The following is a 17,404-nucleotide window of genomic DNA, read 5'->3' as shown; positions in this document are numbered from 1 at the left end:
TTTCAGGACAACATCTGTGAAGAAATGACTTCACAGGTCATTTTGCCCTCCTCAGCTCCCCCTCCCTCTACTTGCATCTGACCCACTACTATCTTGCATTAGCCAAAACATCTTTGCTCATGACTTCTTGCAGGTGCCAGTCCCAGCACTGTTGACAAGAGCAAAGTCCCCCTCCCTTGTCAGCTCTCTGGGAACTCACTTCAGCTTGTTCTGCAGTGAAATGTATTTTGCATCAGAGATGATTTTTGATTTTAAGAGGCCTAGCTCTCAGCCTGAGCCATTGGCCTGTATTTCACTGAGAGCAAGTGACAATATATTTCTACAGTCCTAGGTATACAACTAGCCAAAAAATATGGCCGTTGATATGGGGGTTTTCGTTTTTCTCTAAAGGTTTTTTTTCTCTTTTTTTCTAATGTGCAACTAAAATGCCTCCAACATACAGCTGAAACCAATTAATACTGAAAGCGCCAATTGCGAACAAAAATACACACTGCTCAACATCAAAGCAATGAAAATAGCACTTAGCTTTGCGTCCAACGGTGCCACCGTTTCACCGTCAAGTGGCTTCCTCAGGGACTTTCGTGCTTGCTTGCTTTGCTTAAATAGCTATCCAGTTTTGTTCACTTAGCCCGCTTCTGAATAAAGGTCCGATAGGTTCTGAGGAGTCTCTCCTATACAAAATATTATCACTCTGTGATTGGCCACTTTTGACTGGTGTTTTTTTGTTTAGTATAGACCCTTTCAGTTCCTTTTTCCCCGGATTTTGTTTTATTAATGCACAATGTGTCAGGTCCTCAAAGCAGGACCGGAATTCGTGAGCCCTTGGACCACTGCCGAGGAGCGGCAGAGGCAGGCAAGACTACGCTGGAACTGGATACAAGGAAGAGCCGGACTGGTGGACTGGAGAAGTAACTAAGGCAGGCAACTAGAACAGGCAGAACAGGAACAGCTTCACCTGCGCTTGACCACCGTTCCTCCGGAGTTGAGCTCCGGAGTGCAGGTGGCCGGCATGACTTGCAGGACAGAGCAGGAACTGAAGATCCAGAGGACCCACTCTGGGTCTGGGATACACGAGGGAAGCTAGGCTAAATACTAGACTAGGACTGAAAGGTGCTACGCAGCCACTAGCAAGAAACACAAGACAGGCTAAGCAGACAGTGCGTACACAAAGGCTAGACAGAAACAGGGGCTTGGATATACATACAAGCTTGGCAGAAGCGAGGTTCAGGGGATACACTCAGGATTTACACACTAGCTAGGCAGAAGCAGGATACAGGATACACGCTCAGGGTATACACACTAGCTAGGCAGAAGCAGGACTCAGGACATACAGGCAGGCTTGGTAGAAACAGGGCTCAGGATATACCAGCAAGCTTGGCAGAAACAGGACTCAGTTTATACCAGCAAGCTGGGCAGAAACAGGGTTCAGGATAAGCACACACGCTGGGCAGACACAGGGTACAGGATGTGCACATAAGCTGGGCAGGAGCAGGTAATAGAATAACCAGGGATAGCAGAGTCTGGGGGCTGGCAGCAGACAATAGAATAAACCAGGAGCTAACAGAGTCTTGGGGCAGGCAGCAGACAGAAGAATTAACCAGGGATAACAGGGTCAGGGCTGAAGCTTCAGACGCCAAACACAGAGCAAGGCAATAGAAGGACTAACAGTCCACAGACACAACGCAGAAGGGCAGAGCCCACACAGAAGGACTAACAGTCCACAGACACAAATAGCAGATGGGCAAGAGCCCCAGAGAAAAGGCTAAGTAGCAGCGCAGCCGTGCACTCACTAACCTGACGACCTTTTGGCATAACACACGCAAAGGCCCTGAATACCAGTACAGCACTTCCTTATGAAGGCTCTCACTGATGATGTCACCTACAGCAGGACAGAAGCAGGAAACACACTGCCACCAAAGAGAGGCTTGAAGCACATAGGAAGTGAACACACAGGAAGGACAGACAGGAGCCATCTTGGAAGCTGGAACAGAACAGGTGGAAGCCATCTTAGATGCTGGCTCCCCAGAGAGGCATAGCCCACACAGGTGAGGTCTAGTGAAGTAATCAGCGCACAGAGACAGAAACAAAACTAACACAGAAACAGACAGAAGCCAGCACAGATGCTGACCCCCAGAAATAAGGTAAGTCTGAGGGTGGTCACGACCACAGATGTGACACAATGCCTTTCTTCTGAAGAAGTCAGGAGCTTCTCTTCAGGCAGCCCCGTCTCTTCTTCAGCAAACTTCGGTTACTGCAATATCTCAGTCTTTCCTGCCAAAACATCCCCGGGTGGATATTTTGGATCCCAAGGAGCTATCTGACACAAATCTCGCCTAATTGCACCCTTCTCCTCCATCGCTAACGCCATACTCCGTTCCTTTTATCTCGCCGCACCTTATGCCTGGAATAGGCTTCCTGAGCTATTACGTCTAGCTCCATACCTGGCCGCCTTCAAATCCGGGCTAAAGGCCTACCTGTTTGCTGCTGCTTTTGACTCCTAACTTGTCACTTGCTCGTAACCTTTATCTTGTCTTCCTCTCTTCAATAGTCCCTGTCCCTATGTGTCCTTCTGTCTGTCCTACCCTTATCCTTATTGGTCCTGTCTGTCCTGATTTAGATTTTTAAGCTCTTTTGAGCAGGGACTGTCTTTTCAATTGTGAAGCGATGGTAGAAATGACTGGTAGCGCTATAGAAATGATTTATAGTAGTAGTAGATGGCCCGGTTTTGTCTCCGGGCTGTCCCTCAGAATCATTGAATTTAGCAGATGAGGTCACCCTGCCTTCTGAGGAGGGGGATGATCCAACGGCTGCCCACCTTTTCCACAGGGAAGAGCTTCCCTCCCTGATTTTAGGGCTTTTGAGGTTTTTGCCATTTCACCCCCTGAATCGTCAGGGGGAACAGGTTCAGTGCCCTCTGTTATGTCTGGCACCAAATGCCCACCTTGTTCCTTTTATTTGTATGAGGCTATGAAAATCCTAATTTCGGCGCAGTGGGATACGCCAGACAGGCTTAAGGTTGCTAGAGCTAAGTCGCGTCTTTACGCGCTGCCTGCTTCTGAATTAGACTTGCTGAAGGTCTCTATGGTGGATTCCTTAATCACAGCAGTCACTAAGAAAACCACTCTCTCTGTGGAAGATGGTACGGCGCTGAAGGACCCTCAGGATCATAAGTAGCGGCCCTTTCCTGCAGGCCTCAGTTTGTGGCTCTTATGCAGCGTGGGCATGTTTATCGTGGGTACAGGAAGCCTCCTCTCTGGAGGAGCTCGTGGCTGTTTTGCCAGCCTTAAGAGTCCAGTTTAGCCTTCCTTGCGGATCTCTTTTATGATCGTTTGAGGTCCATCCTTATCTAGACAACTGGCTTGTGCAGGCGTCTTCTTTTGAGGAGGGTCGACGGGCAACCGGCAGAGAGGTCGGGTTGCTTCAGTCGCTTGGTTGATTGATCAGCTTCCCAAAGTGCAGTCTTATGCCCTCCCAGACGCAGGAATACTTGGGAGTGTGCTTAGATACCCAAACAGGGTTAGTTTCTCTTCCTTCAGCTCGAGCACAGCGGTTGCAGGGTCAATTGCGAACTCTGTTCCAAACTCCGAACCCGTGGGCTTTGGACTATGTACAAGTTCTGGGTTCCATGGTCTCCACCTTGGACGTCGTAAAGTGTGCCAGAGCTCACATGCGGCCCCTGCAGTGGCACCTTCTGAGCCATTGGTCTCCTCTCTCGGAGGATTACGAGGTTCGGGTGCTGTGTTCGGCCCGTCTGCACACAATCGTGCACTGGTGATTCATTCAAAAGAATCTGGTGTCGGGCTTTCCTCTGGCAACCCTGGAATGGAAAATCATGACTACGAATGCGTCACTGTCTGATTGGCGGGCTCATTGCCTCCAACAGACGGCCCAGGGCATCTGGACCTTGACGGAGGCGTCTTGGTCCATCAACCGCTTGGAGTTGTGGGTGATTCGTTTGACCCTTTGGGAGTTTCTGTCTCTTCTCCGCTGTTGCCCAGTTCAAGTTCTCTCAGACAATGCGATGGCGGTCGCATATGTGAACCCTCAGGGGGGCACCCCTAGAACGTGAGGCGACTCTGATCTGCCGTTGGGCAGAGACTCATCTGTCTTTCTTGACAGCGGCTCATATAGCGGGGTCACAGAATGTGCAAGCGGACTTTCTCAGTCGCCAGTTGGAGCCGGGGGGGGGGGGGGGTGGACGCTCTCTCCTCTGACCTTCAGTCAGATAACTGCCCGTTGGGAGATGCCAGATATGGACTTAATGGCCACCGCATTCAATGCGAAAGTTTCCCGTTTCTTCAGTAGGGGACGAGAGCTGGGCTCAGAAGCCATCGATGCCCTTCTTCAACCTTGGCCCAGGGGCCTGCTCTATGCCTTTCCCTTGTGGCCAATGGTGGGCAGGTTACTGACTTGCATTGCCAGTCATCCCGGTCGAGTGATCCGGCTTCTATTCGATCGTCCTTTTCTGCTATTGGTGCAGCAGGGTCTCCTGCTGCAGGGGCCAGTCACAATGGAGGATCCCTCCCCCTTTGGTCTTACGGCCTGGCCCTTGAAAGGGCGAGGCTGAGAAGAAAAGGGTATCCAGACGCGGTTATTGCTACGATGCTGTAGGCTCGGAAAAGATCCACCTCGATAGCTTATGCTAGGGTGTGGCGCACCTTCGATTCATGGTGTGCGAGTTCGGGATTGTCTGTGGCTTCGGCTTCAGTATCGGTTATCCTCGCGTTTCTGCAGGAGGCTGTTCAGAAATCACTCTCGTTAAGTTCTCTTAAGGTGCAGGTGGCAGCACTGGCATGTTTTAGAGGCCGGCTTCAGGGGGTGTCGATCACCTCCCATCCGGATGTGGTTTGTTTCTTGAGGGGCGTAAATCATTTGTGCCCTTCTCACGTGCCAGTTCTGCTATCCTGAAACCTTAATCTAGTTCTCAGAGCGCTTCACATTTCTCCTTTCGAACCCTTATCGGGGATTATGATTAATGATCTCACCTTGAAGGCGATTTTCCTAGTAGCCATTACTTCCGCTCGGAGAATTTCAGAGTTGCAGGCCCTTTCTTGCAGAGACCCCTTCCTGCGTTTTACGGAAGTGGGGGTATCGATTAGGGCAGTTCCTTCGTTTTTGCCCAAGGTGGTTTCTCGTTTCCAGTTGGGGCAGTCCCTGCATTTGCTGGCTTTTCGCTGGGAAGATTACTGGCTCTTCGCTGCCTCAACGTGAGACGGGCTTTTCTCAGGTATGTGGAGGTGACTAATGAATTTCGTCTTTCTGACCATCTCTTTGTCTTTTTTGGAGGCAGTAAGAAGGGTCATATGGTGTCCAAGGACACCATAGCCCGTTGGTTGTGGGAGGCCTTCTCTTCGGCATATGTGGCATTGAGCAAGCAAGCCCCTTTGCAAGTTCATGCTCATTCTGTGCGAGCTCAAGCTTCCTCCTATGCAGAGTCCCATTTGGTTTCTCTGGAAGATATCTGCAGGGCAGCTACATGACTTCGGTACATACATTCACTCGTCATTATCGGGTGGATGTGGCAGCTCGTCAAGATGCGGTGTTGGCTCGTTGGTGATTTCTGCCGGGTTGGGGGTGTCCCGCCCTATTTGAGGACTGCTTGGGTATATCTCACAAGTCTCTGATTGATCTGTGGGACACCATGGAAGGAAAAATTAATTCTTACCTGATAATTTTCTTTCCATTAGTCCCAACAGATCAATCCAAGGCCCCCTGGGTTTACTGTTTGCGGTTTTGTTGAGGTTTGGTTAGTTTTTTCGAGTTCCATTGTTCTGAATGTGCCTTCGTTTGATTAAAAAAATAAATAAATATAGAAGTGGTGGAAGTATGTTGGGCAATTGGTCTGACAATGTCAGGAGAGTTTTCTATTGTTTCCATTCCACTGTTTTGGTATCATTCATACTGAGGTTCAGCAGGCTACACAGGTCCACATATAGCAAACCTCGGAGGTTCTCTCTATCTCACAACCTGCTGGTAGAGGGACACAACCCACAAGTCTCTGGATTGATCTGTTGGGAGTCATGGAAAGAAAATTATTAGGTAAGAATTAATTTTTCCATGTTCTGGAAACAGGAATAATGAGTGAGGTGATTAAATTTGTTGATGATGGTTATTTAAAGTTGTTAAATCACAAGAGGGTTCTGAAGAATTGCAAGAAGACCTCTTTTGAAAATTTTTTTATTAGCATTTTACTTCCTTTTATGCATTCTAGTCTCTAATTGTTTGAATGAAGGTGAATTCCCTTTATCCTGGAAGCAAGCAATTATTCAGCCTCTGTTAAAGGATCCCAATGCAGATCCTGATATAGTAAATAATTATCTGCCTATTTCAAAACTTCCCTTTATTTTGAAAAGAGTAGAGAAGCTTGTTTGGCCCAGCTTCCATTTTATTTGGTTGATAATAATGTGTTATATTCAATGCAGATTGGGTTTTTTTGATGGACATAATACGGAAGATTCACTTCTAGGCCTCACTGACTTCAATCTGGCTAATTTGGATTAGGCTTGCTTTTCTGAAGTAGGCTGTGAAGTTTATAACAGTTTATAACTCTTCTGCATGCTGTTTTGGATTCTTTAATTTATAAATTTTGAATTTATATATTATATTTTTAAATAATTTAAATTTTTAGGGCTGCATTTTGTATAACAACAACAACCATTTCTAAAGCGCTACTAGGGTTACGCAGCGCTGTACAATTCAAACATAGAAGGACAGTCCCTGCTCAAAGAGCTTACAATCTAAAAGACAAGAGAACAATCTAAAGACAAGTGACAATCTAGAGGACGAGTGAACAGTTAATCTGATAGGGTGGATAGATTGGGGTATTTTATATTTCTCGAGCGGTTAGGCGCCGAAGGCAGCATTGAAGAGGTGAGTTTTAAGCAGAGATTTGAAGATGGGTAGGGAGGGGGCCATGGCGTATGGGTAAAGGAAGATTATTCCAGGCATAAGGTGAGGCAAGGCAGAATGAGCGGAGCCTGGAGTTGGCAGTGGTGGTGAAGGGTACTGAGAGAAGGGCTTTGTCCTGTGAGCGGAGGTTGCGGGCGGGAACATAGGGGGAGATGAGGGTGGAGAGGTAGTGAGGAGCCGCAGACTGAGTGCATTTGTAGGTAAGGAGGAGGAGCTTGAATTGTATGCGATATCTGATCGGAAGCCAATGAAGTGATTTAAGGAGAGGGGTGATATGAGTATATCGGTTTTGGCGGAATATAAGACGTGCAGCAGCGTTCTGAACGGATTGAAGGGGGGATAGATGGCCGAGTGGGAGGCCAGTGAGGAGTAGGTTGCAGTAATCAAGGCGAGAGGTAATGAGAGCATGGACGAGAGTTCTGGTGGTATGCTCAGAGAGGAAAGGGCGAATTTTGCTGATGTTGAGGAGGAAGAAGCGACAGGTCTTGGCAGTCTGTTGGATATGCACAGAGAAGGAGAGGGAGGAGTCGAAGATGACTCAGAGGTTGCGGGCAGATGGGACGGGGAGGATGAGGGTGTTATCAACAGAGATAGAGAGTGGAGGAAGAGGAGAAGTGGGTTTAGGAGGAAAGACAAGGAGCTCGGTCTTGGACATGTTCAGCTTCAGGTGGCGGTTGGACATCCATGCCGCAATGTCGGATAAACAGGCCGATACCTTGGCTTGAGTCTCCGCAGTGATGTCAGGTGTGGAGAGGTATAGCTGGGTGTCATCAGCATAAAGATGATACTGAAAACCATGAGACGAGATCAGCGAGCCCAGGGAAGAGGTGTAGATTGAGAAGAGAAGGGGTCCAAGAACAGATCCCTGGGGAACTCCAACAGATAGTGGGATGGGAGTGGAGGAAGATCCATGGGAGTGTACCCTGAAGGTGCGGTGGGAGAGATAAGAGGAGAACCAGGAGAGGACAGGGCCTTGGAACCCAAAAGAGGACAGCGTGGCAAGAAGTAATCATGATTGACAGTGTCAAACGCGGCGGAAAGATCGAGGAGGATGAGGATGGAGTAGTGACCTCTGGATTTGGCCAGAGCAGGTCATTGCAGAACTTTAGAGAGTGGCCGTTTCAGTCGAGTGCAGAGGGCGAAACCGGATTGAAGTGGATCGAGGATGGCGTGAGAGGAGAGAAAATCAGGGCAGCGGCTATGAACGGCGCGCTCAAGTATTTTGGAAAGGAAGGTAAAAGAGAAATGGAGCGGTAGTTGGAGGGGCAGGTAGGTCAAGTGAAGGTTTTTGAGGAGAGGTGTGAAAACGGCGTGCTTGAAGGTGTCAGGGACAGTTGCAGTGGAGAGAGAGAGGTTGAGGATGCGACAGATGGCGGGGGTGACAGTATGGGAGATGGTGTGAGTAGGTTGGTGGGATGGGATCAGAGGAACAGGTGGTGCATTTCGAGGAGGAAAGAAGGCGGGAAGTTTCATCCTCGGTGATCTCAGGGAAGGAGGAGAAAGAGACCTGGGTAGGTTGGATGAGGGAGAGGGTTAAAGGGTGAAGAGGAGGTGGTGGCTTGGTCATGAACTCAAGGTTGATCTTTTGCAATTTGTAATTGTGATTAATTGTGTAAATAGCAGTATGATATTTTTTTTCCTCACTGCAAGTCACTTAACCCTCCATGCTTAGAGTCACAAAGAGCTACAGTGGGGGAGTGGGGAGAGGAATAACATACCTTTAATCCCGCGATTTATTGCGATTAAAATGTAAATTGAAATGCAGCCCTAACTTGGATGGAGATAAGAGTGTTCTTTTAATTTCTATAGACCTTTCTGCTGCTTTTGATTTAGTAAACTGTTCTATTTCCTTCAGAGGTTATTGATTTTCAGGAATTTCTTTTTCTTGGTTTAAATATCTAATTGTTCCTTTAAAGTTCATTGGTCTATTTCCTTCTCTTCCATCTATAACCTGTCATATGGATTACCCAGGGCTCCATTTGGGTCCAATACTTTTAATATTTGTCTGGCTCCTTTAGCACTACTGCTACAGACATTAGTTTTACATTTTTTTGTTAATTCCAAGATTTCAGCTTCTTTGTCATTGATCCCTGATAGTGACAACTCCTCATCTCTCTCTTTTTTTTTTTTTAATTTTTTTATTTATAACCATTTAAATTTTTACAAGCGATAAACAACTTGCTGGAAATACAGAGAAAGTAATATGTAGGAATTATTTCAGTCAGGTAATTCTAGTCTCTTCCTTAGACCACTAAATAGGGGGAGAGAAACAAGACAAGGAGATCAATTAAACAATAAACAGAAAAAAAAAACCGTGGTATTAACCTGATTATCCCCAGATATTACTGTCTAATGCATTATTCCACATTGATCATCTGGTTGGCTTCTTCAAGGGCCAATACGGTGTATAGTCAAATCATTTCATAGAAAAACATACTTATTGTCCAGTATTAGTAGAAATAATACATCTGATTACATTCTTTCTCTTTAAAAACAGAAGTTATTTAACAATACATATACTTGTCTCTAATTCAAATCCCACTGATTAAAGTAATCCCAGTTTTCACAGGCTTCACTCCTTTTAAAGTAATAATTTGAGGAAATATTTCTAAGGAAAACTTTAGAGTCATACCTGGAACTCTGGGAAAACAATAATCTCGATATTAATAATCTATAATAATATTCATTTTATTATTCAAAATTTCTGGCTATATCATAACCACTTCTTGCTCATGTAGAATCATTTGTTATATCAATTTTTTTACTCTCAAAGGGTTCAGTTGAATTGTCCATGTAACTCTCTAATAAAATTATATCTGAAACAAAATTATTTACTGCCCCCGTTAGGTCCCAAAGCGCCTTCCAGATGGTATTCAATGTAACCTCCACGGGAGCCAAAACTCCAAGTTGATTTCTCATAGGTGTTTTAGGATTGGTTCGCCAATTTGGGTTCTGCTGTAACGTCCTCCATTCAGCATATACTCTAACTCACTCCTCCACTCCTTTGGACATGGTGGTTGAATAATTCAGGAGCGATGTGAGTTGTTTTTCCAGGTCCAAGAGCGTCAATGCTCTTTCGTCCGGCGCTAATCAAAGGACTTGACAACCCTTTCATCTGTGGGCAGTTCATCGCGCAGCGGTCCCTGCACTTGCTGCTCAGGGGATAAAAACGTGGCCATTGGCGGCTGAACCGCCGGGGTCCCCTTCCTCTCAGTTAAGGTAACTGCAATTGCCAGAGGAAATTTACGTAAGAAGACGAAACTTCAGAGGGCAGCTGGCCATTGGGCATACGGAAACTTCCAGGTCACCATCTTACCACTCTCCCAGTTTGGGACACTCTTGTCTGGTTTCTCCTCAGAGGCCTGTCTGATATGGGTAACCCTTCAGCATAGCCCTCTAAGTCATTGAAAGACACAAGCCCCTCCACCTCTACAAGGTGTGTCCCTTCGGAGGGGGCTCTTATCTTTTCTCATCTGGTAGTAGTAGTTGCTAATTGGCTTTCAAGGAATGGTGAAGTGGAATGCTTCTAAACCAGTTGCAGTTCTGTTTGTTTTTTTTTTTTTTTTTAATCTTTATACCACAGCAAAAAGGCCAACACCACAACAAAAGCAATAAAACAAAAGCAAGACACATTATGTCTAGTATTGCCAGTCCACAAACCAAACAAGCATGCAAATTAGTCTCCTTACACCCCCTTGATTGGTTCTTATCTGAGAGAGAAATCTATACCAGAAAGTTGAGAGGCGTAGAAAGCAGGCCAAAAAGCACCAAGGGGTGATAGCGGCAGAGTAATATATTCAGAGCAGACATAAATGGAAAAATATAGGCAGATAAAGACCATATTGGCCTATCCAGTCTGCCCATCTGTACCATCTGTCTCCCTATCACTCCCTGTATAGATCTCATGTACTTCTCACTCTTTTGAATCAGATACTGTTGTTTTTTTTTTTTCTACCATTTCCACCAGGAGGCTGTTGCATGTAATCGCCACCCTTTCCTTGAAGAAGTATTTCCTCAGGTTACTTCTTAGTCTATCCTCTTTCATCTTCATCTTATGCCCTGGTAGGACGTTCCATAAGGAGGGGGCAACGATAGAGAAGGCTTGCAATTTTGCCTCTGCATAGTTATAATTTCAGGGGGGGGGGGGGGGGTAAGCAGAGCTGATGGGATGTCTCAGATTTTAGTGCTCGTTTTGGCTTGTATGAGTGCAGGGTATTTCGAAAATAGACTGGAATATTTCTGAATATTCATTGGTGAGTCAGAACAAGGATCTTGAATTGAACTCTGTATGTCACAGGGAGCTAGTGTAATTTTTTTTTAGTGTTGGAGTAATGGGTTCTGACTTTGAGATTCCAATGATTAGTTGTGTAGCTGCATTTTGGATGACCTGCAGCTCTTGGATTCGGGATGGCGATATTCCCAGAAATAGGGAGCTGCAGTAATCAATCTTTGACTCAAGCTCTGTACAATTGTCTGAAAATCATATGGTGTTACCATATCTTTCAGCTTGCTCAGCATGCGTAATTAAAAGAAGAATGATGAAAACACATGGTCTATATGTTTTTGCATTGTTAGGTTTGTATCTAGAAAGATGCCTAAACTATAGATATAGGGCTTCACAGTCACTTTTTCACCCTGATATTAAAATATTGCTGGTAGGGATGAGGTCAGGGTCTTGCCTACAAACATTTCTGTCTTTGCAACATTTCATAACATTTTGGCCTGTCCCAACCATTCAACAATTTTGTCAAACACATTCTTTAGTTGTACAGCTAGAGTCTGGTCATGTTTGTTAACGGGGATAATGAATTGTACATGGTCTGCATATATTCTATACGATATGTGTAAATTTTGGAAAATATCTCCTAGGGATGCCATAAATAAGTTAAATAGTACTGCCGAGAGAGATGACCCTTGAGGTAAACAGCGGGTGATTGGAAAGTTAGTGTAAACTGTGTCTAGTATTTTGACATGGAATTTTCTTCTCTGTAAGTGTGAGAGAAACCAGGATATGTGACTTGCCCACCAATGCCAAAGTATGCCATCTTGTTGAGCAGGAGTTGATGGTCGATAGTGTCAAATGTTAATGCAGTGTCTAGTGTGATAACGCAGATTTTGATGTTCTGGTACATTCCAATCCTTAATTCATCCAGCATTCATAACAGCAAAAGTTGCACACTGTGGTTTGGTCTAAAGCCATATTGAAAGTTATTTAACAGATGATTTTCTTCTACAAACTACATTAGTTGGTGCAGTAAAGATTTCTCAATAATTTTTGCTAGGAATTGGATGACTGAAATTGGTTTGTAGTTATTTATTATACTTACATCAAGTGAAGATTTTGTTTAGTAGTGGTTTAACAATGGATTCTTTAAGCGAGTCTACTAGTACACTTTCCTGCAGTGATTTATTTACAAGATTTTTTCAAAAGGACACAATTATCTCTGACATTGATCTAAATATTAGCGAAGAGCAGGGGTCTACTTGAGCTCTGGTGGGTGATAGGCTCTTCAACAATTTCTCCATTGTGTTGTCGTCTACTAAGTGGAATGAATTCCAAGCATTATCCGCTGTGTCTACTCTTGATTTGGGCAGAACTAGTGCAACAGATTGAGTTTGAATTTTTTGTGCTAAGTTTCTGATGTAGCCATATCGCCTAATCTTGAGGATCTGCATATTGTGCTGACTCTTCTTTTCTTCCCTCGATTAAATAGTTCATTGTGTGGAATAGTTCTTTGGATTTATTTAGGGAAGTTTTAATCTTATCTTTGAAGTACAGTGGGGGAAATAAGTATTTGATCCCTTGCTGATTTTGTAAGTTTGCCCACTGACAAAGACATGAGCAGCCCATAATTGAAGGGTAGGTTATTGGTAACAGTGAGAGATAGCACATCACAAATTAAATCCGGAAAATCACATTGTGGAAAGTATATGAATTTATTTGCATTCTGCAGAGGGAAATAAGTATTTGATCCCCCACCAACCAGTAAGAGATATGGCCCCTACAGACCAGGTAGATGCTCCAAATCAACTTGTTACCTGCATGACAGACAGCTGTCGGCAATGGTCACCTGTATGAAAGACACCTGTCCACAGACTCAGTGAATCAGTCAGACTCTAACCTCTACAAAATGGCCAAGAGCAAGGAGCTGTCTAAGGATGTCAGGGACAAGATCATACACCTGCACAAGGCTGGAATGGGCTACAAAACCATCAGTAAGACGCTGGGCGAGAAGGAGACAACTGTTGGTGCCATAGTAAGAAAATGGAAGAAGTACAAAATGACTGTCAATCGACAAAGATCTGGGGCTCCACGCAAAATCTCACCTCGTGGGGTATCCTTGATCATGAGGAAGGTTAGAAATCAGCCTACAACTACAAGGGGGGAACTTGTCAATGATCTCAAGGCAGCTGGGACCACTGTCACCACGAAAACCATTGGTAACACATTACGACATAACGGATTGCAATCCTGCAGTGCCCGCAAGGTCCCCCTGCTCCGGAAGGCACATGTGACGGCCCGTCTGAAGTTTGCCAGTGAACACCTGGATGATGCCGAGAGTGATTGGGAGAAGGTGCTGTGGTCAGATGAGACAAAAATTGAGCTCTTTGGCATGAACTCAACTCGCCGTGTTTGGAGGAAGAGAAATGCTGCCTATGACCCAAAGAACACCGTCCCCACTGTCAAGCATGGAGGTGGAAATGTTATGTTTTGGGGGTGTTTCTCTGCTAAGGGCACAGGACTACTTCACCGCATCAATGGGAGAATGGATGGGGCCATGTACCGTACAATTCTGAGTGACAACCTCCTTCCCTCCGCCAGGGCCTTAAAAATGGGTCGTGGCTGGGTCTTCCAGCACGACAATGACCCAAAACATACAGCCTAGGCAACAAAGGAGTGGCTCAGGAAGAAGCACATTAGGGTCATGGAGTGGCCTAGCCAGTCACCAGACCTTAATCCCATTGAAAACTTATGGAGGGAGCTGAAGCTGCGAGTTGCCAAGCGACAGCCCAGAACTCTTAATGATTTAGAGATGATCTGCAAAGAGGAGTGGACCAAAATTCCTCCTGACATGTGTGCAAACCTCATCATCAACTACAGAAGACGTCTGACCGCTGTGCTTGCCAACAAGGGTTTTGCCACCAAGTATTAGGTCTTGTTTGCCAGAGGGATTAAATACTTATTTCCCTCTGCAGAATGCAAATAAATTCATATACTTTCCACAATGTGATTTTCCGGATTTAATTTGTGATGTGCTATCTCTCACTGTTACCAATAACCTACCCTTCAATTATGGGCTGCTCATGTCTTTGTCAGTGGGCAAACTTACAAAATCAGCAAGGGATCAAATACTTATTTCCCCCACTGTATGTGTTCCTTTCTTCTCCCCATGATTGTTTATATTCAGCCATTTTAGTCTTGTATGTCTCCAGGTTATTGTTGATTCTTTTTTTTTTTTTTTAATATTCTGTCTGCCGCCCTTACATCTTTTCTTCGTTGTTTTAGTGCAGGTGTAAGCCAACACCAAGTCTCTCCTGTGCTCTTCACTTTTATTGTCTTTATTGGTGCTACCTGATCTAAGGCATCTGTTACTGATTTGGTCCAGTGGATTACCATATCATGGTGCCACATGTCTATGGGGTTTGAGAATTTATCTGCTAGACAAGTGTTTAGGTCTGCCAGTTCAAATTTGGGTTTGTAACATTCTGACTTGTCTGTCCTTTTAGCTCTTTAAATCTTTCCTCGAGAGTTCGAATGTTACTAAAGCATTATCTGACCATGGAATTCCTTGAACAACAGGGGATGCAATCAAGGATTTGGAATAAGTCGGGAGATAAATATACTAGATCTAAGATGTGCCCTGCTAAGTGTGTAGAGTCTTTCACGATTTATCTGAATTGTGATTGCTCTAGTTTTATTTTCTATGATGTTTGTTGTGATATTTCATCCATGGACAGTTCACCTGGAACACTGAAATTACCTAGAATGCATACTTTCTGTAGATCAGTGGGTAAAGTCGATAATTCTAAGAATGGTGAACAGTCTGTGGTTATTTTTCCTGGAGGGCAGTAGAATAAGCGGAGAGCTATATATGTGCATTTTATAATTAGGAATTCTATGAATTCGGATGATTCTGCACCAAGTAGCTTAAGTGACAGTTTGTTTTTTTTTTTAATTACTCCTCCTCATCCTCTTTCATATGACCTGCATGACCAGTCCCATTAAATTCTTTAGGGCAGCATTGTCTAACCAGTACTGATTGTGAGTTTAGGAGCCATGATTCTGTAACACAGAACATGTCAAAGTTATGTTGCACAATTAGGTTGTGTATTGATGGCATCTTGTTACAAACAGATCTAGAAGGCCTACTTTTAAGTTACAAGTTTTGTCTACGTGAATATTCCCATTTCTCAGGGTTTGCTTGACACCGTATGGTTTCCTCCAGTATTTACGTACATTATGAAGAGACCCATCACGGCCTCTATTTGATGTTACCTTGATAGGCCTATGGAGACACATGTTGGGCGCTAGGCGGGGAAGAAGAACGGAAGCATCTTAAAGTCAATGATTATTCTTATAATTGCATAGGTTCTGTGACGAGTCTGATTTTCTTTCCATGTCAGTGAGGTGGGCTGGGATTTCATCCTTTTGTTCCTCAACCTGTGTTTGATATTCACTATCGTAAATTACTAGTTGTAGTGTAGGTTACAGTTTGTATGTAGCTGGCTGTCATTCAAAGAAAAGTGAATCTTATTGAGCTGCACGTACAGCTCATTCATGCCCAGGTTGTGTGGCTTTGGAATGAATTTAATGATGGGCAGTGCTGTTAATGGCTCCTGTTTCCAGTACTAGGGAGGATCACCACATTAATAACCATTGGGGATGTGCAGACAAAAAAATGTTTGATTGTTTTTTGTTTGTAAATGTGTATCTGTCTGTCTATCTCTGAGGAGGTCTCTGCCAGTCTCTTTGGCCATCTGGTTTCATGTCCGGTCTGTCATTGCTCAAGCACTCTTGCCCTTTCCTGGATCAGCCCTGGGAGCTGGTCAGTATGGTGTATCTGGATTTTCAAAAGGCATTTGTCAATGTACCTCATGAAAGGCTCCTGAGGAAATTAGAAAGTCATTGGATAGGAGGTACTGTCCTATTGTGGATTAAAAACTGGTTAAAAGGTAGAAAACAGAGTAGGGTTAAATGATCAGCACTGTCAAAGGAGAAGGGTAGATAGTGGGGTCTGCAGGGGTTGGTTCTGGGTCTGCTGCTTTTTAACATATTTATAAACGATCTAGAGATTGGAATAACTAGTGAGGTAATTAAATTTGCTGATGACACAAAAATATTCGAAGTTGTTAAATTGCAAGAGTATCTTATGAGACTGGAAGACTGGGCATCCAAATAGCAAATAACATTTAATGTGAACAATTGCAAAATGATGTATATGGGAAAGAGGAACCATGATGCAAGGTTCCACATTAGGAATCGCCGCCCAGAAAAAGGTTCTAGGTGTCATCATTGATGATAGATTGAAACCCTCTGCTCAGTGTGCAGCAGCTAAGAAAGCAAATACAATGTTAGGAATTATTAGGAAAGGAATACAAAACAAAAATGAGAATATTATAATGCCTTTGTATTGCTCAATCATGCATCGCACCTCGAATACTGTGTGTAGTTTTGGTCATCGTATCTAAAAAAAAAAAATGGAATTAGAAAAGATACAGTTGAAGGGTGACGAAAATGATAAAGGGGATGGGATGACTTCCCTATGAGGAAAGGCTAAAGTAGTTGAGACTTCATCTTGGAGAAGAGATGGCTGAGGGGAGATATGATAGAAGTCTGTAAAGTACTGAGTGAAGTGGAACGGGTAGACAAGACTAGAGGGCATGCAGTGAAGCTACTAAGTAGTAAATTTAAAACAAACTGGGGAAAATATTTCTTCACTATACATGTGAATGTGGTAGATTCAGCTTAGCAGGGTTTAAAAAAGGTTTGAACAATTTCCTAAAAGAGAAAAATCTTAAGCTGCTATTAAGATGGACTTGGAAAACTCCACTGCTTATTTCTTGCATAAGCAGTATAAAATCTGTTTTACTGTTTTCTGATCTTGCCAAGTACTTGTGACCTGAATTGGCCACTGCTAGGAAACAAGATACTGGACTTGATGGACCTTCAGTGTGTCCCAGTGTGGCAACTCTTATGTTCTTATATAACACCCATTTCACATGCAAGCAGCTTTGTATGTTTGGAAATTATTCTGAGCGTATTACATTCTTATTGATTTAAACTAAATTATAATTTATTTTACAGGCCAAAACACTGCGAAAACTGATCCAACAAACATTTCGACAATTTGCTAACCTTAACAGAGAAGAAAGTATTTTAAAATTCTTTGAAATTCTTTCGCCTGTATACAGATTTGATAAGGAGTGCTTCAAATGTGCTCTTGGTGTAAGTATAGAAACTGTTGCGGTCAGAAAGGAAAACTATCAAATTGCT

At 44.1% G+C, this 17,404-nt stretch overlaps 1 protein-coding gene across 1 annotated transcript in view; it reads left to right on the top strand.

The window, feature by feature from the left end:
- Window positions 1-17,404, top strand: part of PTK2 (protein tyrosine kinase 2) — a 714,868-nt gene that overhangs the window by 124,431 nt on the left and 573,033 nt on the right. The window contains 1 exon segment of the mRNA XM_030219604.1: window positions 17,216-17,356. Within this exon segment, the coding sequence (XP_030075464.1) occupies window positions 17,216-17,356 (141 nt within the window).

This window comes from Microcaecilia unicolor, chromosome 1 (assembly GCF_901765095.1).
Source record: "Microcaecilia unicolor chromosome 1, aMicUni1.1, whole genome shotgun sequence".
NCBI lineage: Eukaryota > Metazoa > Chordata > Amphibia > Gymnophiona > Siphonopidae > Microcaecilia > Microcaecilia unicolor.
The sequence above is the reverse complement of the archived record's forward strand: the minus strand, read 5'-3'. Positions and strand labels throughout refer to the sequence as shown.